The 25,299-nt window shown below is 46.3% G+C and overlaps 1 protein-coding gene across 1 annotated transcript in view; it reads right to left on the bottom strand.

Annotated features, from left to right (window-relative positions):
- LOC124595433 (carboxypeptidase B-like) overlaps positions 1–24,370 on the bottom strand; it is a 54,044-nt gene extending 29,674 nt beyond the window's left edge. Inside the window, exons 1-2 of the mRNA XM_047134174.1 lie at positions 24,293–24,370; positions 11,356–11,565 (exon numbers count right to left, since the gene is read on the bottom strand). Of these exons, the coding sequence (XP_046990130.1) occupies positions 11,356–11,560 (205 nt within the window). The 5' untranslated portion in view covers positions 11,561–11,565; positions 24,293–24,370. The remainder of the gene's footprint in view (positions 1–11,355; positions 11,566–24,292) is intronic.
- Positions 24,371–25,299: the final 929 nt, after the last annotated feature.

Here is a 25,299-nt window from a genome sequence, read left to right as displayed (position 1 = left end):
TGTGTATTTGTTCTGCTGGCTAGGGTGATACATTTCACAGAGTTTCAACCAGGAGACGATTTCCAATTGTTACAACTTATCAAGCCATAGTAGAGACCCACAGTTGAATGCTATGAATAGTTTAGTTGGTGGGATAGACTAGACTGTCCTCAGGGTGAATGGCGAAAGCAGGCACTACAGAGTTGAGGGCGGATGCCTCGCCGACCGTCCACTGCACTCCTCGCTGGCCAGAGGCGAATCCTGCTGGTTCGTCACTGCGGTAGACTACGCTCTGTCTTTCCAAAGACCTCTGTGAACTAAGAAAGCTTTTTATCATGCTAGAGGGCCGACTTAGAAAGATTAGACTCGCTCGATTTCGATTTCGGACTGTTAACTTTATTGAGCAGCTGAGGCATTGTAGTAAAATGTTTCTCATGAAATGTCGTCATGTCCTTCTGCGTGGCGACTGAATTCTTTTATATTGTGGAACCTTAATTGAACTTCATGTTTTAAAGAATCCGTTTTGAGGCGAGCTATTAAATGAAATTTGCCGACATAACTTGCAATTTTACGTCAGTTTATAAATCTTTGTCTACTGCGGGCTCTGAATACCAACAGTGAGCATTGAACTCTGTTGTACACTACTGGCCATTAAAATTGCTGCACCAAGAAGAAATGCAGATGATAAACGGGTATTCATTGGACAAATATATTATACTAGAACTGACATGTAATTACATTTTAACGCAATGTGGGTGCATAGACCCTGAGAAATCAGTACCCAGAACAACCACCTCTGGCCGTAATAACGGCCTTGATACGCCTGGAAATTGAGTCAAATAGAGCTTGGATGGCGAGTACAGTTACAGCTGAACATGCAGCATCAACACGTTACCACAGTTCATCAAGAGAAATGACTGGGGTATTGTGACGAACCAGTTGCTCGGCCACCATTGACCAGACGTTTTCAATTGGTGAGAGATCTGGAGAATGTGCTGGCCAGGGCAGCAGTCGAACATTTTCTATATCCAGAAAGGCCCGTACAGGACATGCAACATGCGGTCGTGCATTATCCTGCTGAAATGTAGGATTTCGAAGGGATCGAATGAAGGGTAGAGCCGGCCGCGGTGGGCTAGCGGTTCTAGGCGCTCAGTCCGGAACCGCGCGACTGCTACGGTCGCAGGTTCGAATCATGAGTCGAGCATGGATGTGTGTGATGTCCTTAGGTTAGTTAGGTTTAAGTAGTTCTAAGTTCTAGGGGACTGATGACCACAGATGTTAAGTCCCATAGTGCTCAGAGCCATTTGAACTATTTTTTGAAGGGTAGAGCCACGGTTCATAACACATCTGAAATGTAACGTCCACTGTTCAAATGCCGTCAATGCGAACAAGAGGTGACCCAGACGTGTAACCAATGGCACCCCATACCATCACGCCGGGTGATACGCCAGTATAGCGATGACGAATACACGTTTCCAGTGTGTGTTCACCGCTATGTCGCCAAACAAGGATGCGACCATCATGATGCTGTACGCAAAAACTGGATTCATCAGAAAAAATGACGTTTTGCCATTCGTGCACCCAGGTTCGTTGTTGAGTACACCATCCCAGGCGCTCCTGTCTGTGATGCAGCGTCAAGGGTAACCGCAGCCACAGTCTCCGAGCTGATAGTCCATGCTGCTGCAAACGTCGTCGAACTGTTCGTGCAGATGGTTGTTGTCTTGCAAACGTCCCCATCTGTTGACTCAGGGATCGAGACGTGGCTGCACGATCCGTTACAGCCATGCGGATAAGATGCCTGTCATCTCGACTGCTAGTAATACGAGGCCGTTGGGATCCTGCACGGCGTTCCGTATTACCCTCCTGAATCCATCGATTCCATATTCTGCTAACAGTCATTGGATCTCGACCAACGTGAGCAGCAATGTCGCGATACAATAAAACGCAATCGCGATAGGCTACAACCCAACCCTAATCAAAGTCGGGAACGTGATGGAACGCATTCCTCCTCCTTACACGAGGCATCACGACAACGTTTCACCAGGCAACGCTGGTCAACTGCTGTTTGTGTATGAGAAAACGGTTGGAAACTTTACTCATGTCAGCACGTTGTAGGTGTCGCCACCGGCGCCAACCTCGTGTGAATGCTCTGAAAAGCTAATCATTTGCATATCACAGCATCTTCTTCCTGTCGGTTAAAATTCGCGTCTGTAGCACGTCATCTTCGTGGTGTAGCAATTTCAATGGCCAGTAGTGTATTGTTGCTTAAAAACTCGCCTTGAGGAACTTATCGCGTTATACCTTATACAGAATTTGTTTCAGATTGTGTCTATTGGTCTACAGCAGGGTCGGCCAAGATTTCGGCAGCGGGCCTAGTCCGAGCAGAAGTGCCAAAGCGTTCAGCCTCGCCTCACACTTCCCCAACCAACCACCAAGCCACGATGTATAAGCGCGAGGAGCGGGAAGAGGGGATAACAGCGAAGGTGCTTCATTTAAACAGACGTGCAGGTCGCACTGGATACTATTTGGTTTTACATTTCACAACTCCTAACAACATAGGTCACAAAAAAAAAAAAAAAAAAAAAAAAAGAAAACAGTATTATTTAATTATTTTTGGCCAGCTCAAAATATAATTTTTATCTGGTACAAACTGTCGGCATACAGAGTTTTGCATCCAAGTTGCGACGTAATCGTGACTTATTTAGTTTCATAACTGAATAAAGGTCTTTCACACAAATATGTCGGTCGGAATATTGTAGCACTTTTGTAACTTCCTTACAAAAAAAAATGGTTCAAATGGCTCTGAGCACTATGGGATTTAACTTCTGAGGTCATCAGTCCCCTATAACTTAGAACTACGTAAACCTAACTAACCTAAGGACAGCACATACATCCATGCCCGAGGCAGGATTCGAACATGCGACCGTAGAGGTCACGTGGTTCCAGACTGTAGCGCCTAGAACCGCTCGGCCCCCATGGACGACTTAACTTCCCTACAATCCCATTATGAAGACTTGGAAACTGTACCTAAGGAAAGCAATGTAGACGTCCTGGACAGTTTTAACGTAAAAGGATTTGTCACCAAAACTGGAATTAGTTTGCAGGTCACTTAGTTACGTCTGCACATGCACAGGTGCTCTTTCAACCGAAACGGGAAACGGTCTCGACAAGAGCTCGTGAACTGATTTAGGAGTGACAGCGTCCTCGAAATCTTTATAAAACTGTCCTTGAAATTCTTTCAAGGCCACAATGAATACTTCAGACCCCGCGTTTCCTTTAACTCCAGTGAGCGTAGGGAACTGAATTGTCTTTGTCACAATGTGTCCCTTCTACAACGCGATTTTCTTTTTAAATGCCACTCCGTCACACTAGAAACAAGTTATCTTGCTGTGTCTTACTGTGGGCAGTGTGCAGTCAAGTCCACTTCAAATACAAAGTCTGCAATCCATTCCGATGTTCTAATTTTCGCTCCTGAACGCCTTTTCCTTCATAAGTACAATAATAGGGAGATGTAAATCGAAAAATCGATCGAGGCATGTCCCTTGATTCAACCAATGTACTTTGCTGTAATATATAAAGTCTCCATATTCTTCGTTCATTTCCACTAAAATGTGTTGCAACTGAAGCTGGAATAATGGTTGCGATATCAGAAATTTTACTGTTCGTACCACCAATTTCTTCACGTGCTCTAGGTCTGTAAATTTAGCACAAAATGCTTTTTGATGTACAGAAGAATGAATCCCGTCTGTCGACCGTTGTAATTTTTCGCCCTTTCACTGTCAACTAAATCTTTAAATTCTTCATGTATGGTATTGTAAAGTCGTTTCATAGCAAATGAGCAGTGCCTGTCGCTTATGCGAAATGGCAGTTGTCATCCCTCTCTTCTGTCATTTCCATTCATTTTAAAGGATAGCGGCTACAGATCGCTAGACTTCCTCTTTCTGTGCAAACAACCACTGGATCTGTGGACGTCCTTCGTAGCACGAGCAAATAGGTGACAGCGCTGACACCACGATTCTGCCGAACTCAGAGAGTTGTGCCAACAGAAAAATGTCGCACCGCAATGCTAAATGAAAAGTCACACTGTTACGTCTACTCCCGAGAAGTACCGAGCAAAGCCGAGTGACAGCTTGGGCCGCACATGACCCGCAAACAATGCACCCCGTAGACGGCCCTGGGGTACAGGGTATTTTTCTCTTCTAGGTAGCCACTTGCCAAGGCGCACGAAAGCTATTTCATAGCTGTAATGAAGGAGTTGTTTTTCAGGCAAAACACCTGAATTGTGCACGTAGGTAGGGAGACAGGTGGGACAGCCTTTTGCAGTAATTTTCGGGTGGTAACACCACCCATATGAGCTGCCCCTGTGGACAGGGGTGGAAAGTTCATATTGCCGTAACTGACGACCAACGACCACTCACGTCCCAGCAACTGTTTTCCTCTCCTGTGCCCATCAGAGAAGTATTTACAGTGTCTTCTTCAACAACCAACGCCCTTAATCAGTTGCTGTATATATTCCAATCTGTGTCTTCCTCAACATGCAAAGCCCTTAATTAGTTGCTGTATATATTCCATTTCGTATCTTTCTCATCATTTTTTGCACTCCACGACTCCCGCTAGTGCCATAGAAATTTTACCCGAAGTCTTAACACGTGTGGAAGCATCCTGTCCTTTCTCCTTGTCACTGTTTTCCAAACATTCTTTTCCTCACCAATTCTGCAGGAAACCACCTCATTTCTTATATTTATCAGCCGACTTTATTTTCAATATCCATCTGCAACACCACATCTCATAGACTCCGATTCTCTTCCTTTCCTGCCGGCCGCTGTGGCCGAGCGGTTCTAGGCGCTTCAGTCCGGAATCCCGCAGCTGCTTCGGTCACAGGTTCGAATCCTGCCTCTGGCATGGATGTGTGTGATGTCCTTAGGTTAGTTAGGTTTAAGTAGTTCTAAGTCTAGGGGACTGACGACCTCAGATGTTAAGTCCTATAGTGCTTAGAGCCATTTGAATCTTCCTTTCCTACTTGTCACACAGTCGACGATTTACTTTGTGAAATAAGTATGTCTCTCACATGTCGTATTTTCATAGAGGGAAGTCCAGTAAATTGGACTTCCCCCATCCTACAGCTGACCACCTGGTTCTTGGCTATGTATTCTCCTGAACTGTAGTGGGACCAAGTGTAGGTGATATTTTGGCTTCTACCACTCTGCAGCGAAGAGCACAAGTTTCACTTCTTACTTATCAGTTCACTGTTACATGTTTTCGTAATGGGAAACTTTTACATTGTGCTACATTTTTCACTATTTCTCCCAGGTATTGCCAGATAAGCCATTCAACATTCACTGAGGTGACAGGGGTCATGGGATATCTTCTACCATCGTGTCGGACCGCCTTTTGTCTGGCGTAATGCAGCAACTCGACGTTGCATGGACTAAACAAGTCGTTGGAACCCCCTGAAGAAATACTGAGCAATGCTGTGCGAAAGTGTTGCCGGTGCAGGATTTTGTGCACGAATTAATCTCTCGATTACGTCCCATAAATGATCGATGGGATGCATATCGGGCGATCTGGGTGACCAAACCATTCGCTCGAATTGTCCATAATGTTCTTGAAATCAGTGACAAGTTCACCGATTTTTTGGAACATGACGTCCATGAATGGCTGCAAATGGCCTCCAAGAAGTCGAACACACAGAGGATTCAGTCCAGTCTATGTAAACACAGCCCACTCCATTATTTTGGACCCACCATCATCTTGCACATTACCTTGTTGACAACCTGGGTCCATGACTTCGTGGGGTCTTCCCCATACTCGAACCCTACGAACTCAAATCAGAATTCATCTGACCAGGCGACGGTTTTCCAGTACTCCAGGGTCCTAACTATGAGAGCTTATCTTCACAACAGAAAAGAGCTATTCCTCCAGCTGAAGAACGATATGAATACACGTTGGCTGCGGGATGTGTCTCATGGTACAGGTACTTTTCAGATGGCGATGGAAACAGAGTATGTCCAGAGGATGTGTACGTCCAGCTTATGGCCATTTTTCTGACCTTGAGAAAGATCGAATCATTTTAATGAGGGACACGGGAGCATCATACGGACAGATGGTGCAGACAGTTGGTTGAATTGCATTGTCTTCAGAAACAGTGGTAACGGGATAGACTCGCGACAGCAGTGTGACAAGGACTGTAGTCAGGGATCCTTCAAGAAGGTCTTCACCGCAAGAAGATCGTAGGATCGCTCGAGTGACTCTGATGAATAGACAGACGAGAACAGCTGAAATCCGGGTAAGGAACAGATTACTGGAAGCTGGTTTGAGATTTCCAATTGTCGTGCCCCCTTCTCTGCAGACACCACGCTACAGACAACACGTACTTGCATGGTGTAGGGCGATATGGGCATTCTATGGTGTTCAGCAGTGAGTATCTCTTGTGTTTATGACAGCCTGACGGACGTCAAGGCGTGCATAAATGACCTGGTAAAAGATCGGAAGAAGCAGCCATTTGTGAGACCTTTACCTCTCCAACTCCCGGAATTATGGTGTGGGTGGCTGTTGCATACGACAAGAAAATTTGAGCCAGTAACTGAACCAACTTGTGACATCATACTAGTCGGCTTGCCAGTCACTTTTCGTGAACGCTCGGCTCCGTGGAGGGCCCACGGGAAATCAATATTTTACTGAAAAGGTACCCACTAAAGGTATTAATTTTATCGTGTGCTATCGAGAGCTTCCATATTTTTAAACAAACAGTCAAGAATTATGAAACTCATCTGAAGTAACTAGTCGCTTCACGCCGGAGACGGCTGCTGGCGCACTTAAGACCTGAGGTGTAACGTGCTGTGCTGTGATGTAAGGGCCACGGCCTGTCTATCTCGTGAGCGACGTTTCCTTCCAAATGTGAGGACATTTTGACGTCACAAGTAATATCACGAGGTGTACGGCAATATTGACAATTGATTCGGACAACATGCAGTATGCCGGTTTAAGGCGGATTGAAAATGTATCACTAACAAGTCACCCTTATCATTAAAAGGCGGTTATTAACGCATCAACGATATAAACCTTCAAGAGATGCTTTGATAACCGACGCTTAAGGCAAACATTACGTGAATGTTGGTAGCGTAATGAGTACTGTGGTGGTTTATAAAGTGGAAGGATGTAGATTCGCATCTCACAACATGCAAATATTTTTTTATGTTATTTATTTCTTTGTATTTATTTATTTATTGTTCCGTGGGACCAAATTAAGGAGAAGTCTCCATGGTCATGGAACGAGTCAATACATGAAATTATACACGATATTAGATGTTAGTTTTGTTAATACATTCTGGGCCATTCTTATGAATGTAATACCAGTGTTTCAGCAATATTCGATGTTATTTAACATTTCCGTCTGATTAGAGAGCGAAAGATGAAATAAATATTTGGTTGTTTATTTCCGAATAAGTGACGATTTCCGAATGTGTGCTTAGGCAAGAACCTAAGAGGACAGCTTAAATTGTTGCAAGTGAAAAGACGAACAATAACAATCGCATTCTATCTCGTCACAAATATTTCGAACATACACTCATCTCACAAGTCCTCCTGCAAACCGATGTCACTTCTGGTTAGTACATTTCTGCCGCTTAGGACATGTGTGAGCTGTTAGCCATGCGAGAGAGGCCCGCATCGAACGCTAACGAAAGTCCATAGCAGTTCCTGCGCTCATCGATATTGCATGTGACATCAAAATGACGTCACGTTTGCAGAAAGTGTTGTGAAACGAGTGTTATCCTTCGTGGGGGAAGGTTGAATGCTCGCCAGTATGTGGCTAGAACAGTGAACCCTGTTGTCATACGTTTCACCAGCAGGGTAGCAAATGGCACATTTCAGCAAGCTAATGCAAGACCGCACACTGTAGTTCGCAATCTAAACGCCTGATGGAACGTATGGCTCGTTGACTGGACTGTCCAGTCCTCTGATATCTCAATATCTCAATCAATAGAACACGTCTGCGATGCAGTGGGAAGACTAGAAAATAGCACACGTGACTGCTCTATACAAGAAGGGCAAAAGAACAGACCCGCAAAATTACAGACCAATTTCCCTAACATCGGTCTGCTGCATAATCCTTGAACACATTCTCACTTCGAATGTAACAAACTGTCTTGAGACTGAGAATCTTATGTACACGAATCAGCATGGTTTCAGAAAGCATCGCTCGTGCGAAACTCATCTTGCCCTTTTCTCACGCGATATACTGCGAACTATGAATGAAGGGCAATGGGCTGATACCGTATTTCTAGATTTCCGGAAAGTGTTTGACACGCTGCCCCACTGCAGGCTGTTAAAGAATTTACGAACATATGGAATAAGTTCACAGATATGTGACAGGCTCGAATGCTTCTCAAGTTACAGAACCAGGTTGGTTGTCCTCGACAGTGAGTGTTCATCAGAGGCAAATATATCGTCAGAAGTGCCCCAGGCAAGTGTAACAGAACCACTTTTGTTCTCCATATACAGAAATGACATGGCGGAGTAGGTGGGCAGCAGTCGGCTTTTGTTTGTTGACGTTCTGTGGTGTACGGTATGGGTATCGCCTTGAGTGACTGCAACCGGCTGGGTGGGCGAGCAGTTCTAGGCGCTTCAGTCTCTAACCGCGCGACCGCTACGGCGCAGGTTCGAATCCTGCCTCGGGCATGGATGTGTGTCCTTAGGTTAGTTAGGTTTAAGTAGTTCTAAGTTGTAGGGGACTGATGACCTCAGATGTTAAGTCCCTTAGCGCTCAGAGCCATTTGAACCAATTGAGTGACTGCAGGAGGATACAGGACAGACAAATGTAAGTTAATGAGGATGAGTAGGAAAAACAAACCTGTAATGTTCGGATGTGGCATTTAAAAATGTCCTGCTTAACTCAGTGAAGTTGTTTAAATATCTGGCAGTAACGTTCCAAGGCGATATGAAATACAACGCGCATGTGAGGATTGTGGTAGGTAAGTCGAATGGTCGAATTCGATTTATTGGGAGAATTCTAGGAACGTATGGTTCATCTGTAAAGGAGACCGCATACAGGACGCTAGTGCGACGTATTCTTGAGTACTGCTCGAGTGGTTGGGATCCGTAGCAGGTCGGATCAAAGGCAAACGTCGAAGCAATTCAGAGGAGGGCTGCTAGATTTGTTACTGGTAGGTAACAAGATATGAATACACTAAACAGATTCAGGAGGATGTAGGTTGCAGTAGGTACTAGGAGATGAAGAAGCTTGCGCAGGATAGAGTAGCATGGAGAGCTGCATCAAACCAGTCTCTGGACTGAAGACTACAACAACAACAACAGGTTCGAACAACACGCAAGTGTTACGGACATTGTTCGGGAACTCAAACGGGAATCCATGGACAGTCTCTTCAGGGAACACCAACGAGAAAATTTAGAGAACCGGTATTTGAAGCTGACTGCAGAAAGATTCTACTGCCTCCAGCGTACATTCGGCGTAAAGACCACGAAGATAAGATACTAGAAATTAGGACTCCTAAGGTACTAAAAATTAGAACTCATAAGGAAGCATTTACACTACTGGCCATTAAAATTGCTACACCAAGAAGAAATGCAGATGATAAACGGGTATTCATTGGACAAATATTATACTACAACTGACATGTGATTACATTTTCACGCAATTTAGGTGCACAGATCCTGAGAAATCAGTATCCACGACAACCACCTCTGGCCGTAATAACGGCCTTGATACGCCTGGGCATTGAGTCAAACAGAGATTGGATGGCGTGTACAGGTACAGCTGCCCATGCAGCTTCAGCACGATGCCACAGTTCATCAAGAGTAATGACTGGCGTATTGTGACGACCCAGTTGCTCGGCCACCATTGACCAGACGTTTACAATTGGTGAGAGATCTGGAGAATGTGCTGGCTAGGGCAGCAGTCGAATATTTTCTGTATCCAGAAAGGCCCGTACAGGACCTTCAACATGCGGTCGTGCATTATCCTGCTGAAATGTAGGGTTTCGCAGGGATCGAATGAAGGGGAGAGCCACGGGTCGTAACACATCTTAAATGTAACGTCCACTGTTCACAGTGCCGTCAGTGAGAACAAGAGGTGACCGAGACGTGTAATCAGTGGCATCCCATACCATCACGCCGGGTGACACGCCAGTATGTCGATGACGAATGCACGCTTCCAATGTGCGTTCATCGCGATGTCACCAAACACGGATGCGACCATCATGATGCTGTAAACAGAACCTGGATTCATCCGAAAAGATGACGTTTTGCCATTCGTGCACCCAGTTTCGTCGTTGAATACGCCATCGCAGGCGCTCCTGTCTGTGATGCAGCGTCAAGGGTAACCGCAGCCACAGTCACCGACCTGATTGTCCATGCTGCTGCAAACGTCGTCTAACTGTACGTGCAGATGGTTGTTGTCTTGCTAACGTCCCCATGTGTTGACTCAGAGATCAAGACGTGGCTGCATGATCCGTTACAGCCGTGCGGATAGGATGCCTGTCATCTCGACTACTAGTGATAGAGGCCGTTGGGATCCAGCACGGCGTTCTGTATTACCCTCCTGAACCCACCGATTCCATATTCTGCTAACAGTCATTGGATCTCGACCAACGTGAGCAGCAATGTCGCGATAGATAAACCGCAATCGCGATAGGCTACAATCCGTGATGGTACACATTTCTCCTCCTTTCATGAGGCATCACAACAACGTTTCACCAGGCAACGCCGGTCAACTGCTGTTTGTGTATGAGAAATCGATTAGAAACTTTCCTCATGTCAGCACGTTGTAGGTGTCGCCACCGGCGCCAACCTTGTATGAATGTTCTGATAAGCTAATCATTTGCATATCACAGCATCTTCTTCCTGTCGGTTAAATTTCGCGTCTGTAGCACGTCATCTTCATGGTGTATCGATTTTAATGGGCAGTAGTATAGATAGTAGTTTTTCCCTCGTTCTATTTGCGAGTAGAACAGAGAAGGAAATGACAAGTAGTGGTACAGTCCGCCACGCGCCATACGGTGATTTGCGGAGTATCTATGTAATTTAGATGCAAATGTTTCCGTGGAAGACTCCAGCCGATTAATCTTTATGAACTAACAGAGCACGTGTTCCAGATCTGACAAGAAATTCCTTAAGATAACATTCGGAGGCCGTTTGCTGCCACGAGATAAAGAATATAAGAGTGACTCGTGGACGTCGTGATGACACCTGATAGTGATGTCGATGATGGACACCAGTTCCGACTGGGGTGAAGGTAGCCGTTATGTTATGAGCATCTCGTAAGGTTTGATAACTATCGGACTGATGTCCCGAGGTGTAACGTTTTTCCGTTTCCCTGAGTAGAGGCGGCGGCAGAGAGCGGACTGGGCGCGGACTCACCGTTGCGGCCCATCAGATCGTCCAGGTCCTCGTCGGACATGGGCGGGTTCTCCTCGTCGATGGCGCGCTGCAGGTCGTCGACGGCCACCTCGACGGCTGCGCCCGCCTCCAGCAGACGGCGGCGCGTCGCCTCCGCCGCCCCCGGCCGCTTCACCAGCACGTCCAGCGAGACCGTGCCGTTGGCCTGCGCGTCGCTCCACACCATCACGTCTGCCGACACACCGGACACACCCCACTCACAAAACAACACAGTGTCTGACACGAGACATTTTTACTGTATTAATGTGGTAATTTTGAGTACTGGATTATTTTTTATGTAATACACACTGGTGTCCAGAATTAAAGCTACAAACGGAAATTTTGCAAGGCTGCGTTTATTTTGCCACAAAACAGTATTAAGAGGTGATAGTAAAGAAGAAACAGTGTGAAGAAGCCACAACGTAAGTAACTGCAACGTGCATAACTGCAGACAAAAAGTTCTTCGTTTTTTGCAACTTGACGGATTTGCACACAAATCCGACAACTGGTTAACGTGCTCAGTATGGGGGGTGACCATCTCTGGCAGCAATATAGCCCTGACAACGACGAAGCATGTTGTGAATGATGTCATCAGTCTGATGTTGAGGCAGTAACGCCCGTTCTTCCTGCAGAGCTGCTGGCGAGTCTTGGAGAGTAGTTGATGGATGCTGATGTGGTGCATCGCAGACATTCTCCATGGGATTCAAATCGGGACAGCGAGCACGCCACGCCTTGCGTGCAGTATATTCCGTTTCGAAGAAAACATCAACCAACCGTGCTCTATGAGGTCGAGCATTATCGTCCATCAAAAAAATGGTTCAAATGGCTCTGAGCACTATGCGACTTAACTTCTGAGGTCATCAGTCGCCTAGAACTTAGAACTAATTAAACCTAACTAACCTAAAGACATCACACACATCCATGCCCGATGCAGGTTCAAATGGTTCAAATGGCTCTGAGCACTATGCGACTCAACTGCTGAGGTCATTAGTCCCCTAGAACTTAGAACTAGTTAAACCTAACTAACCTAAGGACATCACAAACATCTATGCCCGAGGCAGGATTCGAACCTGCGACCGTAGCGGTCTTGCGGTTCCAGACTGCAGCGCCTTTAACCGCACGGCCACTTCGGCCGGGTATCGTCCATCAATACGAAGTCTGGGCCTCTGGGCCCAAAGTACCTCGCTACAATCGAATCACACATGAGGTGCCAAAATCTCGTCACGATACCTGACAGCAGTTGAACCTTGCCGATTCACCCTTACAATTTATGGAGAAGTGTTTGAGTGGTCAGCATAATCCCCGCCCACCACCATTAGGTATCCTCCTCAATATCGGTCTCTTTCCACAACGTTTTGATCCCGAAATCTTGTCCGACGTTCTCTCCAGATGCGACTCCGTCGAGAATCACTCGAGACCCATCTGTGAAAAGAACATTGGCCCATAGTTCGACCGTCCAGGTAGCATATTGACGACTCCACTCTACACGTTCCCTTCTGTGAAGACGCGTCATAGGCACAGGTACAGCGGGTCTCTGGCAGTAAAGGCCACTCTGCTGAAACCTTTTTGTACAGCGTTTGCCTCGATACAACACGTCCAGTGGATGCTGACAGATCAGACCCCAGTTGCCGTGCAGTACCAACGCGGTACCGTCGTGCCCTTACAGCCAAATAACAGTTCCCTCTTTCTGATGACACATGTGGCCGGCCCTTCCCTGGTCTTCGGGATACAGTTTCGGTCTCTATAAAATGTCAGCACATCCGAGAAACAACAGTACGATTCACATTAAGCCGTCGGGCCCTATCAGCTTGCGACTGTCCTGCTTCCATTTTTCCCTTGGCCCTCCACCGCAGGGAGAGTGGTAGACGTCGTCTCCTTGCCATACTGCAGCGTCTGTGACTGCGTGCACAGCGACTGTGGACATGGAACTACCCGGCAAACACTACCCCGTTTGACAGGCGCCCTGACATCATTGTTGGTGTGAGTGTCTGTTGGCCGAATGCTATCTTCTGTGCAGAATACGATTGTACGGACATCTGTTGACAGTTTTGTATGATTATATCCTGAATTAGTCGGGGAAATAGCGTTTTGCTGCTTTAATTTTGGTCACCACGGTATTTCATCACTATTTCGTAAATTTTTTTTATGAACGAATATGATTATGTAATTTAAATGCAATATCTGAAAAAAGAGTTATGTACCAACACTCAGGTACACGCTGGTCTAGTCAAGGCGATTTGCTACTGTAAACATTCAAAGGGTGTATCTGAAGAAGGGAACAATGTCGATGGGCGCGGACGCGCACAGGACTGTTGGGTCCGGCGTGAGCTCCGGTACAGTAAGAGTCTGACAGAGGCGGTCAGGCGTATTGGTCGCTAGCGGCATGTAGTGCGCCCCATTGCAAGCTATCAAACTGGAAGAACCGTATGTTATGACCAGGCACAATTACGGTGTTGATTGGGCACAGTGAAAAAAACATCGCGAGGAATTAATATGGAAGAAGACTACTGTGGGCCCAAAATTGTTAATTGCAAAGCGATGCTAAGAGGATCCTGTTGCCATGTATTGTCGGCGATCATTACCTTACGCAGCACCAGCAGCCACTCACTGAAGTAAGACCAGGGCTACTTTAATATTTAGAAGTGTTTCAAGGCTAGCCAGCTGTGTTTCAGAGTAGCGAAGATAGACAAGTGCTTACAGCTCTCAACCTATGCAGTTTAGATCCCATGTTTATTAGACTTCTTTTGTTTTGGTCCATACTACCCCTCTAAAAGTATGTCGGTGACGTTCCAATTCATTCGTTATGTCAGTGGCCGTAATTTTTTTTTTTTTTTTTTTTTTTTTTTTTTTTTTTTTTTTTTTTTTTTGCCTAGGAGCCGATTTTGACACTACAGGGTGATACATCGGGCTGAGTAACTAAATGGTGGGGTGGAGGTAAAATGGCCACTCAAAGACATATTCAATTTCCATCAAGCCATGGTTATTGATGGAAGTGAGCCGTGGTAAAAAATTTGCTGTTTTGAAGAGCGCGCTCTCCGTTTCTGGCGGTGGCACCGCTGTGATAATCGCAGCTTTGGTGTCTCCCTCTGGTGGGGAAGCGGAAAGGTTGCCTGTTCACGTGCACTTAAGGGGCGCTATGAGCTCTGTAGAGAGAGTCTGTCAGTCGAAGTGAGTCGGGGCAGATGGTCAGTCGGAGTGAGGCTGGGTCAGTCAGTCAGTCTCGGCGAGTTCAGTTGGTCAGCCGGCTCAGTGTGCGGCAGTCAGTGTCTACTTGTCGTCCGGAGTGCTAGTACGTGTTAGGCAGCCAGACTGCTCGAGTTTGTTTAGGCAATGGGCATTGGCGGTTGGATCGATCGGTTAGTCGCTCGCGCACTGGGACACAAGATGACTTGTCCGTCTTGAGCGTCGGCGCATGTGAGGTCGCCACGGCAGTCCTGTGGGCCGCGCCGTATACGAGGGGTAGTGGCTTCGCGCCGACACGAGAGCAGCAGGAGCCAATCTACCACATCGGTCTGCCCGGTGCGAGCTGCGCTCCGTGAGACGGGAGATCGGCGCGCCATCCTGCGTCCGTTGAAGTGGCTGGCAGCGGACGGTTCGGGAGAGCATTTTGGGGGTCCGGTGCCAGGTCTTCGCCAGACATCGCAGTTTTTTCTTGGTCAGTCTCTCGTCCCCAGCTTGGTGGCTCCGAGCACTATGGGACTTAACAGCTGAGGTCATCAGTCCCCTAGAACTTAGAACTACTTAAACCTAACTAACCTAAGGACATCACACACATCCATGCCCGAGGCAGGATTCGACCCTGCGACCGTAGCGTCGTCCCCAGCTTGCTCGTTTGTCTCCCGTCTGCATTTGTTAGGCAGTTAGTGTCTGTCTGTTTGTCGGATTCGGTGTTAACGAATTTATAGAATTAAGGTAAAGGCCGAATTCCTGAAATATGTTTTTATCTTGCCTATCATCTTGCGAGGCTGTATATGTGTAATGTACAGCATGTTGTACACTTTATGTAAGTCTGAATTTCATGGGTTTTATTTAAATAGTCATTTCTATAAAGTTACCACCCTTCCACCGTAAGAGCCCTTTTAAAAACAAATTGCCCTTTTGGTGGAAAATAATTTCTTAGTGTGAGTGTTTGTACCACTTCCATCCCTCTTACGGGGAGCATAATTAATGTCTTGAAAGTCTTTTCGAGTTTGCTGCCGGATCCTAAAATCAACTTGACTCGATATTTCGGCGATCCAACTGTTCGCCATCTTCAGGGAATGCTGCTTCTGCTGATGAGTCCCGCTGAGAACTGACGCAAGATTGCAATTCGACGTCCTATATAGGCCACCGTTCAGTACACGGCGCATGCGCCGCCCATCACGGTTTCTGACTGTCAAAACAGGGAGGTGGCGCCGCCCTTAGTGAAACACTGCTGGAAACGATATATCGCAATCAAGGCCGCATCGAAGAACGTTCAGTTTTGATGCGAGATAATACCGGATTCCACGTTTTGCTAAGAGGAAACCCATTGTCCCTGTTGATTAAATTATCAGCCAACCTAATTTCGATCGCCTCTTTATACACACTATTCCAAAAACCGGAAATGTTGGCATTTACAACAGTTTCCTCAAATTTCATTTTATGTCTCTCATTCAGGCAGTGTTCTGCTACGGCCGATTTTTCCGGCTGTTGTAGCCTCGTGTGACGGCGATGTTCCACACACCTGTCATTCACTGTGCGAATAGAACGGCCAACGTAAGCTTTCCCACATTGACACGGGATTTTGTACACCCCGGGTTTCTTAAGTCCCAAATCATCCTTCACAGAGCCGAGCAGAGCCCTAATCTTAGAGGGTGGACGGAACACACTCTTAATGTTAAAACTCCTTAAAATTCGTCCAATCTTAAACGATAAGCCTCCAGCATAAGGAAGAAAGGCCACAGATCTATGTTCCTCTGCGGACATCTCCGGAGACGGTCCAAATTCCATAGCCCGACGAATCTGTTTCTCGGTGTATCCATTTTCCTTAAAAACAGTCATCAAATGCTCAAGTTCTTGGGTTAAGCTGTCTGCGTCGGAAATGGCATATGCTCTCCGCACCAAAGTCCTAAGGACGCCACTACGTTAGCGTGGTGGATGACAACTCTTAGGGTGCAGATACAAATCTGTGTGTGTCGGCTTTCGGTGAACGCTGTGTCCGAAAGTTCCATCTGGTATTTTATAAACCATAACGTCTAAAAATGGAAGCATTCCATCATTTTCAACCTCCATAGTAAATTTGATACGGGGATGAAGACAGTTGAAGTGGTCCAAAAACCTGTTAAGAGCATCACGTCCATGCGGCCATACGAAGAAGGTATCGTCCACGTATCTCCAGAAGCACGTTGGTTGCAAAGCTGAAGTCCTCAGTGCCATGGCCTCGAAGTCCTCCATAAATAAATTGGCGACTATGGGTGACAAAGGACTACCCATAGCCACTCCGTCATTCTGTTCAAAAATGTTACCGTTAAATAAAAAATACGTGGAGGTCAGCACATGACGACAAAGCTTCACCCGCTCTTCATCCAGTTTTTCACTGATCAAACTAAGGGACTCTTCCAGAGGAACTCGTGTAAATAGGGATACCACATCGAAACTCACTAACAGATCTGAAGGACTCAACTTCAAAGATCCCAATCGTCGAATAAAATCCACCGAACTGGATATATGGTGTTCACATTTGCCAACAAATGGACTGAGAGCAGATGATAAATACTTTGCCAGGTTATAGGTCGGTGCACCCAAATTACTAACAATAGGGCGTAGAGGAACCCCTTCCTTATGCAACTTAGGCAAACCATACAACCTAGGCGGAACGGCAGCACCAGGATGATGTTTCTTACGTAAATCATCTGATAACGAACTCTTTTTCAGCAGTGAAAGTGTCTTACGTTTGATCCTTTCTGTGGGGTCATTAGATAGCCTTCTGTACGCCGGGTCGTTGAGAAGTAAATCCATTTTTAGGACATAATCATCCCGCGTCATTACAACCGTGGCATTCCCCTTGTCAGCTGGTAAAACTACTACTTCGTCATCATTCTTAAGGGAACGAATGGCTGCTCTCTCTGCGGAAGAGATGTTATCCCGCGGTGGTCGAGCTCGACGTAATGTGTGCGACACTTCTTGCCTTATTTCCTCTGCTTGATCCTCGGGTAGGCTGTGCACTGCTTGTTCTACAGAGCAAATGAAGTCTGTGATAGGAAGTCTCTTGGGAGTGGGCGAAAAATTTAAACCTTTCTCCAATATCGACACTGTGGGCCCATCCAACGCCTTGTTAGAGAGATTAATCACAGTACGCCGACGTTTATCCACTTCTGATGCTGTAGAACGAGAAAGAAGCCGTTCAAATTTCGAGGTTTGTCTGGTAACGGCGCTCCTATGTGTCCAATCTGATAGCGCCCACGTGGATTCATCAACCCACTGCCAAACATCCCTTGAAAACTGCGATGACAAGTTCAAATGTAAATAAAATAAATCTTTGGAAACAATATCCAGTTGTCTACGAGTAAAATGAATGCGTTCTCTTAAAAGTGCTTGGCTTGCACGTTTCTTAATCCTATTAGCTCTCTTACTGTTAATAAAATGAATACATCTGGCGAAATTAGGAATAATACCTTCGTCAAGGCATCTCAGCAAGAAGGCGAGTGTACTCAACAGCTTTCCTTTCTTCCTCCGAAGTTTATCTAACTTCTGTACAAGCTTCACCATCTCCTCCCCGTAGAGGTACTTGATGTGACTACGTAGGCTTTCCCGGCGTAATAAGTCTTGAAAGTCTTTTCGGGTTTGCTGCCGGATCCTAAAATCAACTTGACTCGATATTTCGGCGATCCAACTGTTCGCCATCTTCAGGGAATGCTGCTTCTGCTGATGAGTCCCGCTGAGAACTGACGCAAGATTGCAATTCGACGTCCTATATAGGCCACCGTTCAGTACACGGCGCATGCGCCGCCCATCACGGTTTCTGACTTCCAAAACAGGGAGGTGGCGCCGCCCTTAGTGAAACACTGCTGGCAACGATATATCGCAATCAAGGCCGCACCGAAGAACGTTCTGTTTTGATGCGAGATAATACAGGATTCCACGTTTTGCTAAGAGGAAACCCATTGTCCCTGTTGATTAAATTATCAGCCAAAATCGGCCGTAGCAGAACACTGCCTGAATGAGAGACATAAAATGAAATTTGAGGAAACTGTTGTAATTGCCAACATTTCCGGTTTTTGGAATAGTGTGTATAAAGAGGCGATCGAAATTAGGTTGGCTGATAATTTAATCAACAGGGACAATGGGTTTCCTCTTAGCAAAACGTGGAATCCGGTATTATCTCGTATCAAAACTGAACGTTCTTCGATGCGGCCTTGATTGCGATATATCGTTTCCAGCAGTGTTTCACTAAGGGCGGCGCCACCTCCCTGTTTTGGAAGCCAGAAACCGTGATGGGCGGCGCATGCGCCGTGTACTGAACGGTGGCCTATATAGGACGTCGAATTGCAATCTTGCGTCAGTTCTCAGCGGGACTCATCAGCAGAAGCAGCATTCCCTGAAGATGGCGAACAGTTGGATCGCCGAAATATCGAGTCAAGTTGATTTTAGGATCCGGCAGCAAACCCGAAAAGACTTTCAAGACTTATTACGCCGGGAAAGCCTACGTAGTCACATAGTTAATGTGTTTGTGTGAGTTGTTAAAATTTTTAGTTTAAAGTAATCTGGCGTGTTGCAGATTTGCACCAGTGCAGTTTTTCAGATGTCGTTGTGAGCGGTCGTGACTACGGCCATGTTGAAAGGGAGCGGAAGGTTCTCAGCCCGAAGGCTCCTACTGTAACAAAAAATTGTTATTTCTGTCTCTGAATAAATTGTAACTTGATATTTCGAGGGTGCTTTTCTGCTAATAATTTTAAATCTGTTTTGAAAAAGCTTTTAGGAATAAAATTCACATTTGTTAAATTGTAACTTGATATTTCGAGGGTGCTTTTCTGCTTATAATTTTAAAATTGTTTTGAAAAAGCTTTTAGGAATAAAATTTACATTTGTTAATTTGTAACTTGATATTTCGAGGGTGCTTTTCTGCTTATAAATTTTAAATCTGTTTTTGAAAAGGCTTTTATGAATAAAATTTCCATTGGTTGAAATTTAATTTGTTTCGATCAGTTACTCCTTGGCAACTACTTCCACGCTCACATAGTGTGTTAATGTTCTTGATGAATCGCTAGTAAATAAAGTAAATTCTTTAAGAAAAGATTTTGAAAGTTAAAAATCACGGTTCAGGAAGCTACGACTTACACATTGTGAATCGTCATATTATAAGGTATCACACCAAATATTTTCAATGAAGAAGAAAATAATGTATTGGAACTACACGCATTTTTTTCGGAGTCTTACACAGTGACCAATTTTACGCACCTAAGTGAGTACTGCAGCCGGTGCCAGTGTCTTCACAACAGGGTCCTATCTTTCTTTTCCTGATTTCCAGGCACTAGATTTAGATATAAAAGGGTTTAGATTTTATCTGTTGTATTATGCGCGATTTTTGGAAGTAACCAACTAATGTTGAGGTAAACACATTCGCCACTTTAGACCAGATTTGTGGGACCGGTTTCTATGGGGTATTGAGACGAACCCCAGCTCCAGGCAAGTGGCTCATCAACATGGTGTAAGCCGAAATACGATTATGTGATCGTGCTTGACAACCGCTACTATCCATACCAGATGCAACACGCAAGGAACACACGGCAAGTGGCCAGAGGAACCTTCATTCGTCAGTGGCACGTATCATGGCAACGATGCATTTCCAGACAAAAGTTCGGAGGACCTTTTTTGCTCCATTTCCAGTCATGAATCCGTCCGAGCAGTTTGTCGGTTTTATTAATGTTCACGCTGTGTAATGCGCGTTTACAAACCCATGTTACTTCTGTTTGAAATTTATGCCGTAGCAGCTGATCTGCGCACGCTCATTGAATTGTCGTTGTCAACACTGGAAGACACACGTGAAAAAATTTCCCCTCTGACTTCTTTTAACCCTGCAGTGGCCGCACTACTTACCGCTGGGCCACTTAGCAAAGAGGCAAACTTTACTTTACTCACGGCCAAATTTAACAACGTCAGTTAACATGAAGTACATCGTAAAATATTACTGTCTCTGTAAGTATTTGTGTTTGTTACTCACCAAAAAGAATGCTCTCTTAAGAAGCACTTGACGTTAGTCGACGTGTTTTGCTTCTGCTGCCAGTTGTTAGAAGCGTATTACTCGTGTTAGAAAATACTGCAGTAACCCAGTGGCCGACGAACACCCCGCGGGCCCCAGTTTGACGACCAGTGTTTGTAATGTTTTGGTCCAACAGGAGCGTCGCATATTACTGGTAACAGTGTTGAGTGTGAGAGGACAGCCCAAGGCATTCGGCACACGGGCCGTGCTTTCGAACGTGAACGTTGAGCGTGCCGACTTCAACGCGCTGCTGAATGCTCAGAAACGATGCTACTGGTGCGTAAGGTACGTGGGCCGCAGCGTCGTGTACGCGATCTCAACGCGCTCCACCGCCAATTGTCGACTATTGACGAAATAGACGGGCGTAAAATTCCTATATTAGCTCTATTAAAACGTACATTTCCTACTTTTCCATATGCTAGTTAGGTTGTTCTGTCTGTAGTATACATAACTAAAAACTTCGATATCCATGAAAATGTTATAAGGCAAAAAGGAAAGTACCATCTCCAGCCACTAAGCACATAGACTTACAAAAGTTCCTTTACAAATAGTGGGATACAACCTTACAGTAGTTCTCCTCATGAGGGAAAAATTATTTCGTCATTCATACTATCGACGACAGTGCTGCCAAAGCAGAGTTACTAAACACAGCCTTCCAAAATTCCTTCACTAAAGAGGACGCAATACATATTCCATAATTCGAATCAAAAACTTCTGCCAATATGAGTAATTTAGAACTACATATTATCGGAGTAGTGAAGCAACTTAAATCACTCATTGAAAGCAAGTTTTTCAGTCCAGGCAGTATACCAATTAGGTTCCTTTCAGCGTATGCCGATACAATAGCTCCATACTTAACAAACATATAGCCGGCCGAAGTGGCCGTGCGGTTATAGGCGCTGCAGTCTGGAACCGCAAGACCGCTACGGTCGCAGGTTCGAATCCTGCCTCGGGCATGGATGTGTGTGATGTCCTTAGGTTAGTTAGGTTTAACTAGTTCTAAGTTCTAGGGGACTGATGACCTCAGATATTAAGTCCCATAGTGCTCAGAGCCATTTGAAGCCAACCGTTCGCCCGACGAAAGTTCCGTACCCATAGACTGGAAAGTTGCACCGGTCGCACCAATACCCAAGAAAGGTAGCAGGACTAATCCACTAAATTATAGTCCAATATCATTAGCGCCGATATGTAGCAGGATTTTGGAACAAGAGCAGCACGTTTTGTATTATCGTGAACTAGGGGAGAGAGTATCATGACGTGGTACGAGATTTGGAATGGACACCATTAACACAAAGGCGTTTGTCATTGCGGTGGAATCTTCTCACGAAATTCCAATTGTCAACTTTCTCCTACGAATACGAAAATATTTTGTTGCCGCCGACCTGCATAGGGAGAAACGATTATTATAATAAAAAAATTTAATCACGAATATGACCTTCCTCGTCATTTTATTACAACGAATCATACAGTTAACGACGGGTTTTCGAGAGATCCTCGATTTGCTGGTGCTCAGAAACCGAGTACATACACATATGGATTTTAACTAACAGGCAATATTGCGCATCACAACTCTGTTCTACACTGAAGCGCCAAAGAAGCTGGTATCGGCATGCGTGTACAAATACAGAGATATGTAAACAGGAGAATAGGGCGCTGCGGTCGCCAGCGCCTATATAAGACAACAAGTGTCTGGCGTAGTTCTTAAATCGGTTACTGCTGCTGCAATGGCAGGTTATCAAGATTTAAATGAGTTTGAACGTGCTGTTATAGTCGGCGCACGACCGATGGTACACAGCATCTCCGAGGTAGCGATAAAGTGGAGGTTTTCCGTACGACCACTTCACGACTGGACCATGAATATCAGGATTCCGGTAAAACATCAAATCTCCGACATCGCTGCGAGCGGAAAAAGCTCCTACAAGAACGGGACCAACGACGACTGAAGAGAATCTTTCAACGTGACAGAAGTGCAACCCTTCCGCAAATTGCTGCAGATTTCAATGCTGGGCCATCAACAAGTGTCAGCGTGCGAACCATTCAAAGAGACATAATCGATACGGGCTTTCAGTGCCCGAAGGCCCGCTCGTGTGCCCTTATGACTGCACGACGCAAAGCTTTACGCCTCACCAGGGCCCGTCAACACCGAACATTGGGCTATTGAGAGAAAACATGTTGCGCGTCCGAACGAGTCTCGTTTCTAATTGTATCGAGCAGATGGACTTGTACGGTTATGGCGAGAACCTAGTGAATTATTGACCCCGCATGTCAGCACGGGACGGTTCAAGCTGGTGGAGGCTCCGTAATGGTGTGGAGTGATATGGGACACCTGATACGTCTAGATATGAGTCTGACAGGTGACACGTTCGTAAGCATTCTGTCTCATCACCTGCATCTATTCATGTCCATTGTGCATTCAGACCGACTTGAGTATTTCAAACAGGACAATGCGACACCCCACACGTCCAGAATTGCTACAGAGTGGCTCCAGGAACACTCTTCTGAATTTGATCACTTTCACTGGCCACCAAACTACCCAGACATGAAAATTATTGAGCATATCTGAGATGCCTTGAAACGTGCTGTTCAGGAGAGATCTCCACCCCCTCGTACTCTTACGGATTTACGGACAGCTCTGCAGGACTCACGGTGTCAGCGCCCTCCAGCACTACTTCAGACATTAGTCGAGACCATGCCACGTCTTGTTGCGGCACTTCTGCGTGCTCGCGGGGACCCTACACGATAATGGGAAGGTGTACCAATCTCTTTGGCTCTAGTGTATATGCGCAAAATTTGCAGGTGCTCAAACGGTTCAAATGGCTCTGAGCACTATGGGACTTAACATCTGAGGTCATCAGTCTCCTAGAACGTAGAACTACTTAAACCTAATTAAGCTAAGGACATCACACACATCCATGCCCGAGGCAGGATTCGAACCTGCGACCGTAGCGGTTGAGCGGTTCCAGACTGAAGCGCCTAGAACCACACCAGCCGGCGCAGGTGTTCAGAAACGGGATCTGTAGATATGGGTTTCAACTGACAGACAATATGTCTCCTCGCAACTCCGTAGTACATGAACAAACTAAGTTGACACTCGGCGCGATGGCCGACGGAAACTACGGTAAATGGGAAATGTGTTTACAGTGTCGTCCACCAGCCAGTGCCAACGTAGTTTGAGAACTTTTAACATTGCAGCGCTTCAGCAATCGTGAATAATTTAATGATTATAAAGAATCCGCCTCGACTGCAAATAGAAACCGGATGTTGATCCAGGTTTCGGCGCGGATAACCACGCCTTCTTCGGAATACACTAATACTACAAACTGCCTAAAGAGGCATGGTCAAACATTAATACAGAACGCCCATGCCTCTTTAGACAGTTTGTAGTTTTAGTGTGTTCCGAAGAAGGCGTCAACATCCGGTTTCTATTTGCAATCGAGGCGGATTCTTTGTAACCATTCAACATAGTTTGCACGTACAGCACTGAAGGGAGATGGCGTGCATGTGACGTAGGCGGCGTTCTGCCATCTCATTCGTCAAGGTTCAAACGCGCGTTCGGAATATCTGCCATGCTGGACATTGCTTTGCGCGGAGAGACTCCCCAACGCTCTACTCCGCCCTGTGACGTCGTAAACTCGGCACGCTCGACGTTCCAGTGCACGGCCCGTCTGCCGACAAATTTTGTGCTGCAGCTTAGCGCACCTTCATTGTCTCGGAGGACGACGCGGACGTTGTCTGCAGCATCCGCCGGCGCCGTCACCCTCAGCAGCTGGGCGCCGCTGTACGAGACGCGGGGCAGCGCCGCCTCCGCCTCCGCCCCCGCCGCCGCCTCCTGCTGCTCGGCGACGGCCGCCTCCACGGGCAGCCGCGAGTCGTCCACCACCGTCACCGCCACCGGCGCCTCCTCGGGGGCGGCGTCTGAGCCGGCAGCGGCGCCGCCCGCGTCGCCGGCGGTGGAGGCGGCGGCCGCGGAGGCGAGCAGCAGCAGCAGCAGGTGTAGCGTCGCCATGGCAGCACTGGGCGGGCGGAGGCCTCGGGCACCGCTTATATAGCGGCAGCAGCCCGGGTCCCTGACCCCGTGCGGTCGTTCGCACGCGCGGCCAGCCCGGCCCAGGTGGCCGCGGAGACGCCGTCCGCCGCTCCGGACACCTCTGCCGCCGCCCAGCAGCGCGATGTCATTCGGCGGACTCAGCCGCCGCGGCAGGCGCCGTACAGCAGGTAGTGCAATGTGTAATCTCTCCCCCCCCCCTCCTTCCTTCTTCCATCAATTGTCCAACTTAAACAATGCCCAGTCCAAGTAATTAATAAGCAAAGTCTTTTATGAAGATTTGAGAGCAGCGAAGATTGCAATAAACTTTCAAGTTCACTTAGCTTCTCGTGCTGAGAGGGCTCCAGTTTTCCTTGTGTAGGGGTATGATTCCTGATCCTAAAAATCTAACATCAGGTCCTCATGGTTGTTTTGAACTAAATAAACTGGAAGATTGTTGTTGCCGAATTTCTTACGTAAATATATTTTCCACTGATTTTCTCACATTTTAGTGTATTACGCAGTAATTTGATTTTTCACATTAACGAATTACATTGTACGCACCTATTATAAAAAAAAAGTCCTATCACAACAGAGGCAAGCTTACAACTCTCACACTCTGCGGAAATAACAATATTGCAAAGGGTTTACAATTTTTCTTAATAAATGAATTCTTGCTAGT

This window comes from Schistocerca americana, chromosome 2 (assembly GCF_021461395.2).
Source record: "Schistocerca americana isolate TAMUIC-IGC-003095 chromosome 2, iqSchAmer2.1, whole genome shotgun sequence".
NCBI classification, from domain to species: Eukaryota; Metazoa; Arthropoda; class Insecta; order Orthoptera; family Acrididae; genus Schistocerca; species Schistocerca americana.
Note: the sequence above shows the minus strand (reverse complement) of the source record. Positions and strands in the feature narration are given on the sequence as shown.